General features: G+C 38.2%; 1 protein-coding gene across 1 annotated transcript in view; it reads right to left on the reverse strand.

Annotated features, from left to right (window-relative positions):
* The window catches only part of lrig1 (leucine-rich repeats and immunoglobulin-like domains 1), a 45496-nt gene that overhangs the window by 6511 nt on the left and 23123 nt on the right, over positions 1-15862 (reverse strand). The window contains exons 4-12 of the mRNA XM_066698010.1: positions 11732-11869; positions 11149-11292; positions 10307-10450; positions 9837-9980; positions 7881-8024; positions 5990-6070; positions 2375-2446; positions 1834-1905; positions 1393-1556 (exon numbers count right to left, since the gene is read on the reverse strand). Coding sequence (XP_066554107.1) covers positions 1393-1556; positions 1834-1905; positions 2375-2446; positions 5990-6070; positions 7881-8024; positions 9837-9980; positions 10307-10450; positions 11149-11292; positions 11732-11869 — 1103 coding nt within the window. The remainder of the gene's footprint in view (positions 1-1392; positions 1557-1833; positions 1906-2374; positions 2447-5989; positions 6071-7880; positions 8025-9836; positions 9981-10306; positions 10451-11148; positions 11293-11731; positions 11870-15862) is intronic.

The raw sequence follows: 15862 nt of genomic DNA on the forward strand, positions 1-15862 counted from the left end.
GACCTTTCCTGGTTTATAAAACGAGCATCAGTAACTTTAACACAACCCTCAAAAATGAGTGTTTTGTTTCTCGCAGCAAAGCATTTCCCAGTGTGTGCCAGGCTTCACTCACACGCCTCTGCTAGTTCTGACACTTAAATAATAACCCACTATATTAAATTTTCACAAGCTTCAATTGAGAGGAATGTTCCGGTAGGGCGATGCAGAATGTGAGCAGCATGAACTACAGAACTGCAAAAAGGAGTTTAAAAATATAATCATAAAACACTTATTGCTGAAACTCAGTTTTACTTTTTTTTTGGCTTATTATTTTTTGTCTTCATTGTTCAAATCCTATAGCCTATACCTTCATGGAATATCCATTTGCAACCAGCTTGGGTTTCTGGTCAGAGGGTGCCAGGTTTATTCACTAAAATATTATTGTAAATTGTAACAAGGGCACCAGGACAGGAATATGCAAAACAGTCATAAAGCAAAACATGTTTCACAGGGGTTTTGCACTAAATATATCACTAGCGAAGTGTTATTGCGGCACCCGGTCTCCATCACTATTATGAGACTTGTTGTTTCTCCCTGATTTGACAGCCTATGACATCACCAGTTGGGTTTCATAAATCAAACAAACCCTAATCATTCATACATGATGTGCATTTACCGTGTTCATATGCATGTGGACAGGGCAAGTTAATGATCGATACCCGGGTAGTGAAAAGAAGACCGGATTAGGTAACAAAATAAAACCTGACGGATACCAGTATATTTCAGATTGTTTCGCTATTGTCAAAAGATGCCTTTGACAACAGTTTTATTTGAAAACACATTTTGGGACGGTACGTTTGGAAGGTGACAAACCAGACGGTCTCGTTTTGCAGAGGCGTTAACTCAGGCAGGCATGCAAAAAACTGTTTTGTGTTGTTTCTATCTGATAAAACGTCATATTTTACACTGGTTATGTCATTTTCTGCAACACAACCGTTGCATTTTCATATTTACGCTGTTATATCTCATAACAGAGGAAAGAAAAGACTTGCAAGGTTAATTCAAAATTGCTATTTTCACTTATTGCTATTTTTGTATTTAATTTCAGAATCATTATTTTGCTCCACTTGTTAACAAGAAGCAATTTATGTTTTCTGATAGCATTAGTATCTGAATATAAACAGTGTCCTGTGTGTGAAACTTCACACTGCACAATGAACTGAGCATGGGGCAGTGTTAATTTTTCCTCTATATCCAGTCAGTCGACATATCAGTACCCCTGGCACTGAATTTGCATTTTGTTTTTTTCAACTTGCCTTTCCAAACATGTTATTTTGAAAAGACATTTGCCGAGAATACCACATTTAAAAAGCCAAAAGAAAATCCAGGGTGAGGAGAGAAAAATAAACTTACCACACACAAAGCTGTCAGCTGAGGCTTTGAAAATGCTTGTGCCTTTTAAGGACTCTGGGTGGGCACACGTGGCGACTACACTCGACTGCAAGCCCCTCGCCACCAGCCACTCGGGGAACCACTTCAGCTGGCAGTCACACAACAAACTGTCACTGTTTATCCGTCTGTTAAAAAAAATATAAATAACAGGGTTATGATAACATGACACATATTCGAATGATGGAAAATCCCTAATTTATTCAATCATTAATCTGATTCACACATCTGAATCTGAAAAACATTCACTTTTAAAGAAAGAAAACGCAGGCCCTAAAAAGAGTAATTGCAGTGGTAGGTGAATATTTATGGAACAGACCATAAAATAACTATATTGAGAGTATATCAAATACTGGATTTTCATTTTTATATATACAAGTTCTAGGCTATCAGGCTTTTACTTACAAATTCCTCAGGCTCTTCATCTTTATAAAGGCCTCTGGCTGGATTGATCGAATTGCGTTGTTCCCCAGGTTTCTACAGAGAAGAAGCAGATGTATGAGCTGTGACACTAATAATTAATTAAAATGCATTAACAAGGCTGAACATAGATATAGATAGGACTAAACCTTATTCATATATTACTTTTTAAAGCCTTTCCTTTAGAAAATAAACATTTCATCTAAATTAAGTTGAATAATTTTAAACTGGTTGTGTTTTTTTTCTCCACAAAAAGGATGTTTAAAAAAAAAATCTGAAAGCCTGTGAAAAAGCTTATATAAATTCCATTTCTTATACGAAACTGACCATATGCTCAATAACTTTGTTCCCTGCACAAGGAAAAAAGGCCAAAGTTGAAACTGACTATAACGAGAAGGAAGCAGCTGGCCTCCACAAATGGCCCGTCTTCTCAGTTTACAAAGACGCTATTAAATTGCTGGCAGCCCTCTCAAGCAGCCACTTTTGGCAGCTCCACTCAAAACGCTATGCATTCTGGGATACTCACAGGTGCTCGAGGGCCTCGAGGCCTGAGAACGCTTTCTTGGCCACCGATTTGATCTTGTTTCCAAACAGAGTTCTGCAGTTTCCAAACATGTAGGTCCAGATAAATGGGAGAGCAGAGGGGAAAGGGGGGGTGCAGAGAAGAAGAGGAGGGGAAAAAAAAGCAGCACAATTAGTTTGGCTGAATCTGATAAGAGACCAGTTTGAAGTATTCGAAATCCGAACTGTGTAGAGATTAGGAGGGTGAAGTATTTTGGCCCTGTGCTGCTCTTCAAAGAAAGACTTTTATCTTTATTAGAATTTAATAGCGATGACAGGGCAGAGCTGCGAGGACCGGGTCACATGAAAGGCAGGTTTCCGCACTAGAGGACAACACAGCTTGTAAAGTAATAAAAGTACCCTTGTCAAGTTGGAGTTCAAGCGGAGAACGAGCGGTTTCCCCCTTTTGGAGGTCTAATCCAGGCCAATCTTCAAACGCCACTCTGAACAGGAAAACAAGCTTCTGATTCTGCGTTCCCCCCCCTACATCAGAAGACTTAGACTGAATACAAACTATCCTGGCATAGGAGAAATAATCCAACTGGTCCAAGTCAGAGCCCAAACCTCCTATTTACCCCTATTCCTTACAAGACAATTTCATGCTGAGCAACTGTCTTCATGAGATACCTTCTCTCTATTTCCAACACATATACAGCAGCTTAGTAACTGGAGCGCTCTGCTCTCTGCCATCAGTACTGTGTTTACACTACAAAGTCGGACCTAAATCTGAGTACATTCATGGTTATTGTAAACACCATTAACCAACAAAAAAGCTTTGAAAACCAACGCAGGTCTGCATTGTGGCGTGAATTCTGCTTTCAAAATGTTATGTTTAAGGCAAAAGTAAATTTATTGTAAAAACAGTCACCTATAAGGAGTTTACAAATAGACACAAACCCCATTGTTTAGAGATTGTTCAAAAACTCCTGATTAAAGTGTTAAAAAACTAATTATGTTTAACTTAATTGCCCTCTGGTAGACAATTGCCGTGCCAAAGATGTTAAACAAACAATTTAATAACGTATTAGCCAATGTAGGTGACAGTGTAAAGTTCTCACCATTGTCTAATAATTTCTCACAAAGTAAAACAATGCTTAGAGAAATAAATGTGTGTTTTCAAATATGTAATTGTTTTGTCATTTTGTTTTCTTCCACTATGGTGATGCTCAAGTCACGGGGTTGTTGCCTACTGACGCTTGCGTCGTGTGTGAGTTTTCCTAAGGCCGGCTGCATTGACACTGCACTTAGGACAGCTATAAGTTGTCACAGGGCCATTTTTAGGTTGGTTTAGGTCCAACTGTAGCATTTACGATGTGTATAGCCGTCCTAAAAGCAGCCAGTGTAAAAACAGCACAAGATCTCTCCATTCTTTTCAACAGATCGGGGGCTGCAGCATCAATGAGAAGGTGCAGGGATATTCCCTATTTAAAAACTAAGGAACTGCTCACTACATTTTCAGCTATATATAATGGTACTTTCGGACAGATGAAGTTGGTCCTGGCAGGAAAAAAGACAATGTTGGATTTAAAATTGTCAAGTTCACAATCTTAAAACTGAATTATTATTCTGTCAGTTGCACAAGCACACCGCTAACTCACGGCAACAGAAACTTTTGATTGGAAACAGTAGCTTTTGAAGCACAAGGGCATTTTTAGAACAGTATTCTCAGTTCTGCTTCAGGAAAAACAGCGATAGTGATATAAACAATGATATAAACAAAGTGATATAAACAATGATGTCAAAAGAATAATGGACACTATTTGTGTTAGCTCTGCATTATTAATTTCCCTTTCCACTGACACATATCGGTTCATACTTCTTTATGGGTTTATTTTTTATCTTCACATCCCTTTATTGGTGTGATTCAGCTGACCGGAGTACGGAAATTGACAACATTAAAGTTGCCCATTCCAAAATGGCTGGGGCTGGAGCACTCCTAGTCAGGGGCCCAGCCAAACCGGATCTGTCTCAACCTGAGAAAGACATTGCACTAATTCACCCCTCCGGCAATCCAGCCCCAAGCTGGCCAGCAGCCAATTTCATGGTAACTTTCAGAGTCGCATTTTTAATAGGAAACAAATTACCATTCTTAGGGCCTGTGCTTTACTAAATGCCTGACTACAAAGCAGTGAGTAAACCTCCAGTCTTTGAGTTGCAGGCATATCTGCTGCCGTCACCTTTAAAAGGGAAACCTGTTTCAGAGTTTTCAGAGACTAGCAATTCCTTATAGATCTTGTTTGTCGAGGTGCCCCAGACTATAGTATTACTATGCACAGGGCTTTTCAGAGAATAACTGGTGGTAGCGCGCACTTTAAAAAGTGCGATCATAATACACAGCTAACGTAGCATAAAGGCAAGGACACTTCATACCATGTAAGGTCTAGTATGCGCAGCCCAAATCGTGGCTGGTTTCTCTTTAGGAGCTGTCCTCTCACTTCAGCTGCCAGAAAACTGGAGTCTGAAGCATTATTTGAAATGTTAACAGAATTCTTTACTTTGGACGGCATTTACGCTCAACTCGTGTAATTTTCGAGGTCTATTTATTTAATTGGATACAGTGCCCTAAAAGCAGCTCGCCAGCAGATACTTTGAAAATAATTCAGCTAAATATAAATATTTACATAAGCAGAATGAAAATAAGATGCAGCAAAGCTGATTTTGCTCTGTTAGATAAAATGTATAGCAAGCATAGGAATTTGATTAAACATTATTTATGGAGCTTCACTCAGCAGAGGTTTTGATAAATGTACACATGGGTGAAGGTTCAAGCTTGTAATTTTGTGGATCAACACTGCCATACATGATTTTTTTTTTTTTTAATTGCTTAAAAAGGGAAAAAGAAAATAAGAAAAAACAAGCAAACTTTTTTTTTTTTTGTCCTCCAAGCTTTTATCCCCACCAGTCAATGGTTTCCCAGCATTTGTTAATGACTTTCATGCCTCGATTCCTGAGGCCTTTGCCAGGACAGCACATTAGCTGTAGCCTCACTTGCTCCTCACTTGGAAAGCACCGAGACAGGATTCAGAAAGCTTTTTGATGTCACCAGCCTCATCCACCCTCCCATTTAGCACCTTCTCTACCCTGAATAACACTCTCATTGCTGGGTTCATGACTATCCTTTCACTGGCTAATCCTCTCTAGATCAAAGGCTCTAGCTCTCACATCTTCAATGAGGCAGAGGTGATAATTTATTTCTTTAATGCCTGTTTCTTAAGAGTTATTACAAAAATGAAAGGCATGGGCTTGTGACTGCTTTAAAATTAGCACATTCACCAGATCAGTATATGCACTGGCAAAACACTTCACTACAGCTTGTATATTAGGGTAAAACGGTGTCCTCTCCACAGAAGAAATGGGAGAAAATTGGGAAAGACTGTTTCAATCACTCAAATCATAATCAAGCTGAACTTGTTCTAAAAGGAGGCTTTTAAATTGAAGCCTCAAGTTTGAGGTTTCCCCTGGGCTCAACCAGATGATTTAAGTTAAATCCTCAAGTCATCCCGATTCAAGGCTCAACAACAATAGTGGGCTAGCAACAGTCTGAATGGCTCAAAGAGACTTCAAACAGTAAGACACTCACAGCTCACTCAAACTGTCCAGTCCTATGAAGGCCCCATTAGTGTCTTCTATTGTCCCCGAGATATCATTATGGTCCAGCTCCCTGGGGAGAAGAAGAAAAGAGAACTCAACAAGTTGCCTTCCCGTCCTGGATCAATCCTATAAAATCCCAAGATAAATGGCTCGGGAGTTTTGGGAGCTTGCAGTAAAGACTTGTAGCCCTCCCCTCACCTGTTTAAAGGCAAACATGTCCCCTCGCTTTCATTCACCCCATCCAGCCTTAAAAAATATTATTTGCAAAAACATGTACATATGTCACACATTTCAAAAATCAAATACGTGTAATCCATAATGCTTACAGTGGTTAGTTGACAAATGTTAACTTGAATCAGAAAGAAATCTAAGTAATATTAAAATTAAAATCAAAGCTATTCAGATAAAATAGATATATATATATATATATATAGATATATAGATATATATATATAGATATATAGATATATATATATATATATATATATATATATATATATATATATATATATATTATACACACACATACAATTCAGTTAAAACCTAAGAAACATACTTGTCACTTGCAGATACAGTAAAAATGCACTCATTTTAAATTGTCTGGAATAATATAGTATATGAAAACCTTAACATATGTGGTTCATTGCCAAAACAATGACAACAAAACTGTCTTCATGGCAAATTTAAGTAATCCCCATGAGACCAATTAACTTTGGTTTTTGTCTGCTTTTCAGATTTCTTTTACCAATATGAAAACTAGAAAGTAACGGTAAACATAATTATTTCACTTTCTCGACAGATGCAGTTTTTTTTGCAAATCAATGGTTTTCTTTTTAAAAGAAGATGAAAAAAGTCTCTTCTTGGTACCATGTTTTCTTTTCTGTCCCATCTGAAAGAAAAGTATTTTTAACATCAGAAATCCTTTGATTTTGTTTAAAAGGACCCTTTCTGTCTATTTTTCTGTTTTTGTATTCGCTTCCCCTTCTCTGCCAGGCTTTGCTGCCAATTTCCTATTCTTTCTGGCTGGCTGGGCCTGAATGCCTACTGCCTTGTTAATCACTGCAGTGCAAGGGCCCCAAAGCCTGACCTCTATTTGAATAGCTCTGCATTTCAGCAGTTTCACACCCACTGAAGGCTCGTCAATCCCCGGCAACAATAGTCCCTAATTAAAGCATGCCCGGGTCTCTTTCACCAGGTGCAGGACCCTACAGTTTCTCTCATTATTAGATTAGAGCTCTCTCTGAATGGGTGAAGGAAGGATTCAGCGCTAATGTGAGCACTCCTCAACCGAAGAAAAACTGCCGAACAGAGGACTCTCAGAAGATCTCCCCACCCCCTCCACCATTAGAAACGTCAAGCCATCATAAAGAGGTCTATATAAGCCTGGGATTGTCACCCTACTGTGAGAAAACCTTCATCCAGCAGGCAAGGAGCTAGGTCTTTTTTTTTTTTTTGTCTGCTTCGTTTTGGGAAAGGCCTGAGCCAAACAACTTTACTATGACTACTCCCTCCTGTGAGGAGTTCAAGTGTGCACTGAAATGTATGAGAGAAATCTCCCTTTAGGCCTTTCATTCTTCTCTTTTTTAAAAGGAAATTCTCCTGGGAAGCCATAGACACAGAGCATGTGCATCCGAGTTGGTGGGAACCAAAAAATATATATATTTTTAAATTTCCAGGACTAAAGTTCCCAGTCAACTTTTGTATCAGAAAATGCAGAGGTTTGAAATGGACATTCTCCTTGAACATGTCTGAATCAAAAAAATACACACACACACACACACACACACGCTTTGAAAACAGCTTGGACTGCACAGAAGTTGGGGATTCAGGATACCATTTCACACAATTTTAGACCTAGATCCTCACAGTGCTAAACTTACAGTATGCGCAGCGCTTTAAGTCCTCTGAAGGCCCCTTCGGCAATGTGGCTGATAGAGTTATGACCCAGGCGAAGAATGTGCAAGTCACCCAGCACAGCCAAGCTCTCCTCGTTGAGCCGTGTCAGGTTATTATAAGACAAAATACTAGAGGAAAGAAGACAAAATACAAAACACAATGTAAGTAAAGGAATGACAACCTATAAAAACACAACATTATCTCTTAAGTGTACATAGTCTTTATAGATCATCGTATTATGAAGGGAATCATTTTTAAATTTAGAGTTGAAATTGACAGACAAGCTTGATGGCTGCATGACTAATCATGTGTACTATGGTTCAGAAATGCGCGGCCATATCGCCTTACTAGGAATGTAATAACAGTAAAGTCACACAAGAGTGCTCGTGTTAAACTCTGCAGTTAATGGACAGAGTGACAGAGAAACCACCGATACCACAGCACTGTTATTACGGCCCCTTTCCAGTCAAGGACAGTGAGTAAAATCTGAAGCTGAGGTTATTATACAAACTGTATCACATGATATACTGTTTAACCACAAAAAAATCGATTATCTTTGTATTGTGCATCTGGAAAGGCAGCCTAAACAAGCAAAAATTCATTAAATCGTGAAAAATATGTAACAATATTTAAAAGAGACCAAGTCATTTTAACTATGTTAACAGATAAGGAAAGTAACAAGAACTCTGCTTTCTTAACCATAACATTACTAGGTTCGATTTGATTCTGACAATAGTTATGCTGCGTTCATTTTACATAATAAAAAAATTGCAATTAAGACCGACTGGAAAATGTATTTGTAATTATTTTCTTACAACAAAACCAGTCAAATTAGTTGCTATAAATAACTTTTTCTAATACATATTGGAGCCAATACACTGAATGCAAAAACAAAACCAAATCCAAAACTATGATCTATGCACCTCCGAGCCTGGTATGGTTTTTGTTTTTTCCCAATGAAGCTCAAGTAAGAGTCATGTACATCAGTATGGCAGTCAATTTGTCCATATATACTCCAGATCTCTCAAGGTGATCGTGTTGGAGTCCTGCACCATACTGGAGAACCTAAGGCTATTACTTTGAAGCGACTCTGCACAGACAGCGGGTTTGGGCTTTAGGACACCTGTCAACATAAGAAAGCAGCTGGAAAATGTCATTGCGGGAGTTGCTACTCGGAGAGAGATCCCAGCTCTGATCTATTGAACTCCAGCAGGTTTATTAAATAGTGCAAGCTCTCTGCAGAGGTTTGCATTCGAGGGCCCAACACGAATGAAGAAGTTCTTTGATTGTTTGGGGAAAGGGCAATTCATCTCACTGTTGGTATAAATCCTGTCTGTGGGCATTTTACCAACCTCAAATGTTTAGCCCCTGTGTCAAAGTACCTCTATAATATGATCTATCATTCGTGTAAAGTACAGTCGAACAGCGCTGAGTAGCTAAACACGGCAGGCTGTTTATACAGAGGGGAACAGACCACAGCGTGGTTAAGAACAAAACTGGCCTCTAACCAAGCCAATATTATTTTCCATATTTACAAACTTTATAGTATTTGAAAAAAATGAAATGCATTTTCACACAGTCAGAATTCAACAGTAACAATAGGTAAAACCAAAAATGCATTGAACTTTATGAAGAACCTTATGTTCAGTCTACCTTTGTTTTATAAAGCCCTTCCCCAATAGGCATGCTGTACCTTGACATTTCTGCCAATAGGAGATTACACTTCTGGCTTCTATATGTTCAGAGTGAATATGACTTTTCAAGCAATAAAAGTACTTTGTATCCTCCAGTCATTATGGGATAATAGGGGCTTAGCTTTGAAAAGAAAATGAGGGCTGACTGAAATTATACACGAAGTGACTAGTTTATCACTTGTAATCCTAAAGGGAATCAGAAACTCTAAAAAATGAAAGAATAACAGAGAATATTGCCACTCTTACAGCTCCTTGAGTTTACTGCAGAACCTCCATCCATCAGGGTTGATCTGGGATATGGAGTTGTTACTCAGCTGGAGATGAAGGAGAGCCGACAGCCCATACAGAGATCCACTGTTCACCTCAGTCAGGCTGTTGTAGTCAAGATGGCTGAAGGAGACCAGAAATCATCAATGAGGACAAGCTTAGAGGAATTCTAGACATGTGTATTAGGACCACACAAAGTTTAAGATAGTATCTCTAGATCCAGCCGTTATCATCATCACTGCACAGGACAGAAGATCGGATAATAAAGAATATATTTTATCTTGGTTCTATTTAATCCTCTTCATTCAAGCATATTGTAATGTCATCCTTCACCATATTTACGGTATTTGTGAATCACTGTATAACGTTAAATTGAAAACCAATCTATATATTCGGAATACACTCTGCGTGTCAAGAGCAAGCAGGTACACGCTTTAAAAGAGACTTACAGCGTTCTCATCTTCGCCAGACCCCAAAAGGCTCCGTCGGTCAGCTTACTAATGTTGTTTCTCTGCAGTTTCAGTACCTCCAAGTTGTCTAGGCCTTGGAAAGTCAGGCCTTCGATGAGACGCAGTTTATTTCGGTTTAGCTCTCTAAAAGGGAGAAGACCTAATTTAATTTTTTCTCATTCAAAACCAGGGCCTTCTTACTTTTCAAGGTACTCATCTTATCTCATCACCTATCTGCACCTGGAGGAAATGAGCTTCCATATCAAAGGCTTTGAGCATCCTAACAAACATCTCTGTGGATTCTTTGTGTGGCCTACCTTGTATTTACAATTGGCTAGTGATATGATACTCATTTGATACTCGTTTGACCACCTGGGTAACACAGTGTTTAAGTTACCAGAAGGCAGATAAGATGTTTTAGAGATACGAGACCCTTGTGTCAATGGAAAAGATTTTCATTACACAAATTCCTCTTTATTATACTTGTATGGGATGAGGTATAGCTGTCCTTTTTAATACAGCACGGTCTGGGAGAAATAGAGACTTTGTGAAAGGGGGAAAATACAATACTTCAAAAAGTAAGGATACAATCAATGTTTCAGCTCATAATTCATCATCTTAGTGTAACCCTTATATTTATTAATTGAGTTTTATCTTCTTTACCAATTCCTCCCACAGAGTTGAAAATTACCATTGTTAAAACCTTACAAATTTAAGCAGAACTGAAATCTTACTGGAAGTATGTTGTCTTTCATTATATCTATATTTACTTCCATTAAACATTATCGGAAGAGGTAAACAACAAAATGTTAAAGAATACAATCAAATAAAGTGATACTCACAGATGTGTTAGCTGGGGTAGCTGAAATGCTTTGACAGGGAGTTGGGTGATCTTGTTTTTGCTCAGACGAAGGGATTGCAAAGAGCGTGACAGGCTATCAAAGGCATTGGGTTCAATTGTGCTAATTCGATTACTGCCCAGGTACCTGGAAAAAACGATTTCAAATGGAAAATATAATGCATGCCATGAAGCAGACTGAAGAGCAATTTACAGCAGTAAGATCAAAATTATCACAAGTTATTAATACATGAAGATATTATTTTATTCTCTAGAAAACCTATAGAGAATTAAGTTGCATGTTTTATACCATCATAATAAGGTTACCGCAGTATTTTTGCTTAAGGTTATCGTATTGTGGAAAACGTATACCGTCTCATCCCTACTAGCACATCGATTAGGTTTAAAACGATAAACACATATCATGCCGTTAATAGATCATATCTATTAGAGACCTCCAGTAATTTAAATGATCTAGATAGAATTCCTGATATTTTATTAGATTTCACTCTTACCAAAAAAAAAAAAAAAAAAAAAAGAAAAGAACATGAACATCCTTTGTTTAAGCTGTCAACAAAGAAACTTACAGGTCTTTGATTTGCAGTCCTGATGGGAAACAGGTGCTCCGTATTTCAGTGATGTCATTGCTGTTCAAATCCAGTGTTTCTAAGGAAGTATATGCCTTCAGCTGGTTTGCTTCAATCCTCTGAATCTTGTTATGATGCCTTAAAAAGGGAAAACACAATAAGTACTAATCCGATCTGACATATAAAGCTGGATAATAAGTTACTGTATACACACAACAAACTGCAAGTCTGAGGAACAAGTAAACAAAGCGCTTATTTGTGGTCAATTCAAACATCTTGGATTCTACCCATCTACCCATTTAGAACAGTCAGCAACTTAGACTCTCTTGTTCATTTGGAGAAATCGTTGTTTTAGAAGGTTTTTTATTTTTCTAGATTCATCAGTTGTCTTCGTATGTAGCACGGGGACTTCCAGACTTCCAGACACTTGAACCTCTGATGAAGCGTACATGGCGCAGGAATCCCACTTCATTACATCTTAATCAATGCCGACTCTCTTTACAATCAAGAATAGAGCTGTCTTCGCCTAATCAAAGGCCTCTTACAATGTACATGTACCAATAAGGCTTTCTGCTACAAAGTGGTGTCTTGTGTCAATAAACATACTTGAGTGAAGAAGCGCTCTGGCCTGGTTGAAGACATTTATCTGCATAGATACTCAACACTGTCTTCTGTTAGGAAGCCTTTTGAGCAGCTTAGGATCTGAACAACATAGATCTTCCTTAGGGCGCATTTCAGTTTTTCGTAAAAACTCGCTACTGCGAGGCCTGTCTGTAGGTTTGTGGGTGTATAGGCAGCATGTACAAGCGCAAAGTTCCCCCTTTAGGCTACCATGCATAGAAGAACCTATTATATTAAGTATAATTCTATTCACAACTCTTCTATATAGCTCATGTAAGCGAAGATAATATTCTGTAAGTTATTCCTCTGAATAAAATGAATTTACTGAATTATTCAAAACCTGTCACAGTTTATATCCACTATAAACCACTTCCCCAGGTGTTCATGACTTTCTCTTGTGACGAAGAACATAAAAAATATATATTTATAATTCAAAATTCTGTTGCAAGGTTATTTAGTCAGAGCAACTTTAAACATCCACGAAGCATAAATTCTACTTCAGCTTTGATCTGTTCTTTTAAATTTCAATTTTGTGTATTCAAGATGTTATGTTCTTCAAGTATTATATTTCATAACCTGAAATCATTTCCAAACATTAACAAAAAAAAAACAAAAAAAAACAGATTACGATGTTCTTCTGCCAAGTGACAAATTGATATCTAACTGTGTTGGGCTATATGTAAACTGTGTTCGTTCTGCACTTTTACTGCAACACTTTGGAAATTGTACAGTTGTGCTAAGACAGTGAAGTTAATGTAAATAAGGATTTTCAAGCTGCCACTGTCCTCCTGGGAGTTAGTGATTTGTATATATTGTTGCTCAGCAGCAACTGTGTGTAACTACAAAAGAGCAATTTTTTGGAAGCTTATAATAACAATATTTACAGCTACAGTGTAACTTCATGTACACATCTCTGTATACAACATCAAATTTAAGATGATCTTCTGCAATTGCTACTTCCCAAATCATAGGAAGGAAAATAAAATTGGAGAAGTGGAGGGACAGGACAATGTGTTTAAATGATTTACAGCTTCTTAAAAAGAGCTCTTCCCAAAAACAATAAGAGGGCCTGCACCCCACATCTGATATTTATTTTGGTATCAATATTAATCCACCTCTGTGAACAGAATGGGAAGTCTGATCCTTCCCCTCCTTGGAATTCCAGAAACTTCCTTTTGTTTCCATTTACAGACTACACACACACACAAAAAACTCCCCCCACCCCACACCAACTCTTGCAGTTCGCTGTGCCCTTTCTGAACTAACCAAATTCTAAAGTCGTGACACAAAGAGTTATAGTCGGCAGCTACTGAAGGACAAACAGGGCCCAGTGTCACAAGGGGAGGCCATGCCCAAGAGTTACAGGAACTGAGATCAAAGCCAGTGATACACGACACGTATCACACATTCCACGGCTAGCAGTTCTCCGGGACGCAAGGTAGAATTACAGCACCACCTCCACGCCACACGGACACCTATTCCCTGCAGGCAGTTCAAACCGCTATGAGCGCCGAAATGTGGTTATCGCCGAACGCCACAGAGAGAGCTCATGTCGCAGCCCTATAGAGCTTTACAAATGTGAATGTACGATAAACCCAAGACCTAGTACATAGCACTCCGAAAATTAAATACCTGCCTAATTTGGAATGATGAAGGACCTCCCGATTAGCAGGGGGCTCCGTAAAGCTCGACAAAAACCCTACGTATCATACTAGACTTATCATAGCCTTCCTTTTCTTTATTTTGGCTTAAGCAGTGTTTAAATTTAATGTCTAATCTTTGATATACAAAAGCAAATTCAGCAGATTGTTTTCAACATTTGTTTAAAATACTTTATGTGGTAGAGGTTTCTTCAAGTTTCTGCCCCTCTTATGGCACGACAGGGGCAGTAGCTATGGTCAGATGTTTATTGTTTCTTCTGCATTTTCTGTTGGGCGGTGTCCTACTGTCAAAATACAACAAACCGAGTGAGTTCTCCGTTTTTGTTTTTTTCTCCAAATGTCCCAGTCTGGTCTAAGATCAAATTAATTGATTTACTGTTTACACTGCTTCTGGTTTTTGGGCCGGCTCTTTTTCAGTCCGTCCACCTGAGTAAACAGAGATGTAAATTTATCTGCACAGGGCCTGAGAATGTGCCAGGCCCAGCAGGGGGGCGGCTCGCAGAGGGAACGGATTCCAACAGACAAGTGGATTGTTGTGGTGACTGTGCACTGAGTCTGCATTAATAAAAGGGTGGGGGTAGTTTTAACAGCTGGTGACCTTCGGCATAAAATAATGTCATTTGGGGAATAAAGCAGAATTGTATTTAATCTTTGAGCGCGCACAATAGACTTCCTAACTAGCCAGTCAGCATCTTTTCTTCTTTTTTACACCCTCCCCAACAGAAATGACTAATAAACAGTTGTGATGTGGGTTCAGATTTTGTCCCACTATTCGGATTCATCTGATATAGTCATTCTCTATATTAAAATAAATATAGCTTGCATTGATAAATGAGGTAGGACTCAGGGAATCCTTACTTAGTGACTATCGACAAATTGTGCTCAAACAACTTAAAAATTAAGATTGAAAACCTTAAATTCATTGCTTTTGTGTGTGTTTGTGGTTTTATTAAGGCCTAATTTAATATTTACTATATTGAAATGCATTTTACTCATTCAGGTCAATTATAATTGATAAACAAAAATGTATTAAGAACATCCGATTTGTCCGTTATGAAATTGTTTGGTTCATTATCATGTGATTATTGCACCTCTTCTGCGCTTCAGTCAGTGGGATTTCTTAAATTATTTCCCATTTGATCCCATCATTCCCATTAAGCTAGCTAAAGCCACAGATCTTAAAGATTAGCAGGTTTGCTGCTTCACACCAAGATCAGCTTATCTGCTTCACAAACTACAAAACAAGCAGATCAAAGAGAGGGCTACATGTGTATTGGATGGCCCCGATCAAGAGACCACCCCAGACTTTCCATTAAAGAGCAGCGCCAGGTTTATTTAGAGCCAGCAAAATCAGCATAAACATATTGTTTAGACTACATTATAAACCAGTTCAACAAATTCTCCTCCACTGTATTATTAATATCTTTTATTAAAACAACTTCTTAGATATCCAGCATGATACATAGCAAATAAGGCCAATCTGTTTCCAATTGTGTAAATAGATTCCTAGCTGAATTGTTAACAGAATTTGTATTTAATTGTTTTATTTAGGTTTGGCACATGAACTTGAAAAGTCATTCAGAAGGCTACATACAAAAATGCCAAAAAAGCTATCAACAATGTATTTAAATTAAATACAATCAGTTTGTAGTTCAATTGTTACAAAGAAGACAAAGAAAACCATAAAAAGATATAACATCTGTTTGCCAGTCACCTATACTGTAATCAAAATCGCTTGAAGAGCACAAGCAATGTGGCGGTGTGACTGCCTAACAAGTCATTCCACGTATGAAGCACAGGGCCCATTGAAAGGACTTATCTTGGCTGTCAGCAAGTTTACTGCAACAAC

The sequence above is a fragment of the Amia ocellicauda genome, chromosome 3 (assembly GCF_036373705.1).
Source record: "Amia ocellicauda isolate fAmiCal2 chromosome 3, fAmiCal2.hap1, whole genome shotgun sequence".
Classification (NCBI taxonomy): Eukaryota; Metazoa; Chordata; class Actinopteri; order Amiiformes; family Amiidae; genus Amia; species Amia ocellicauda.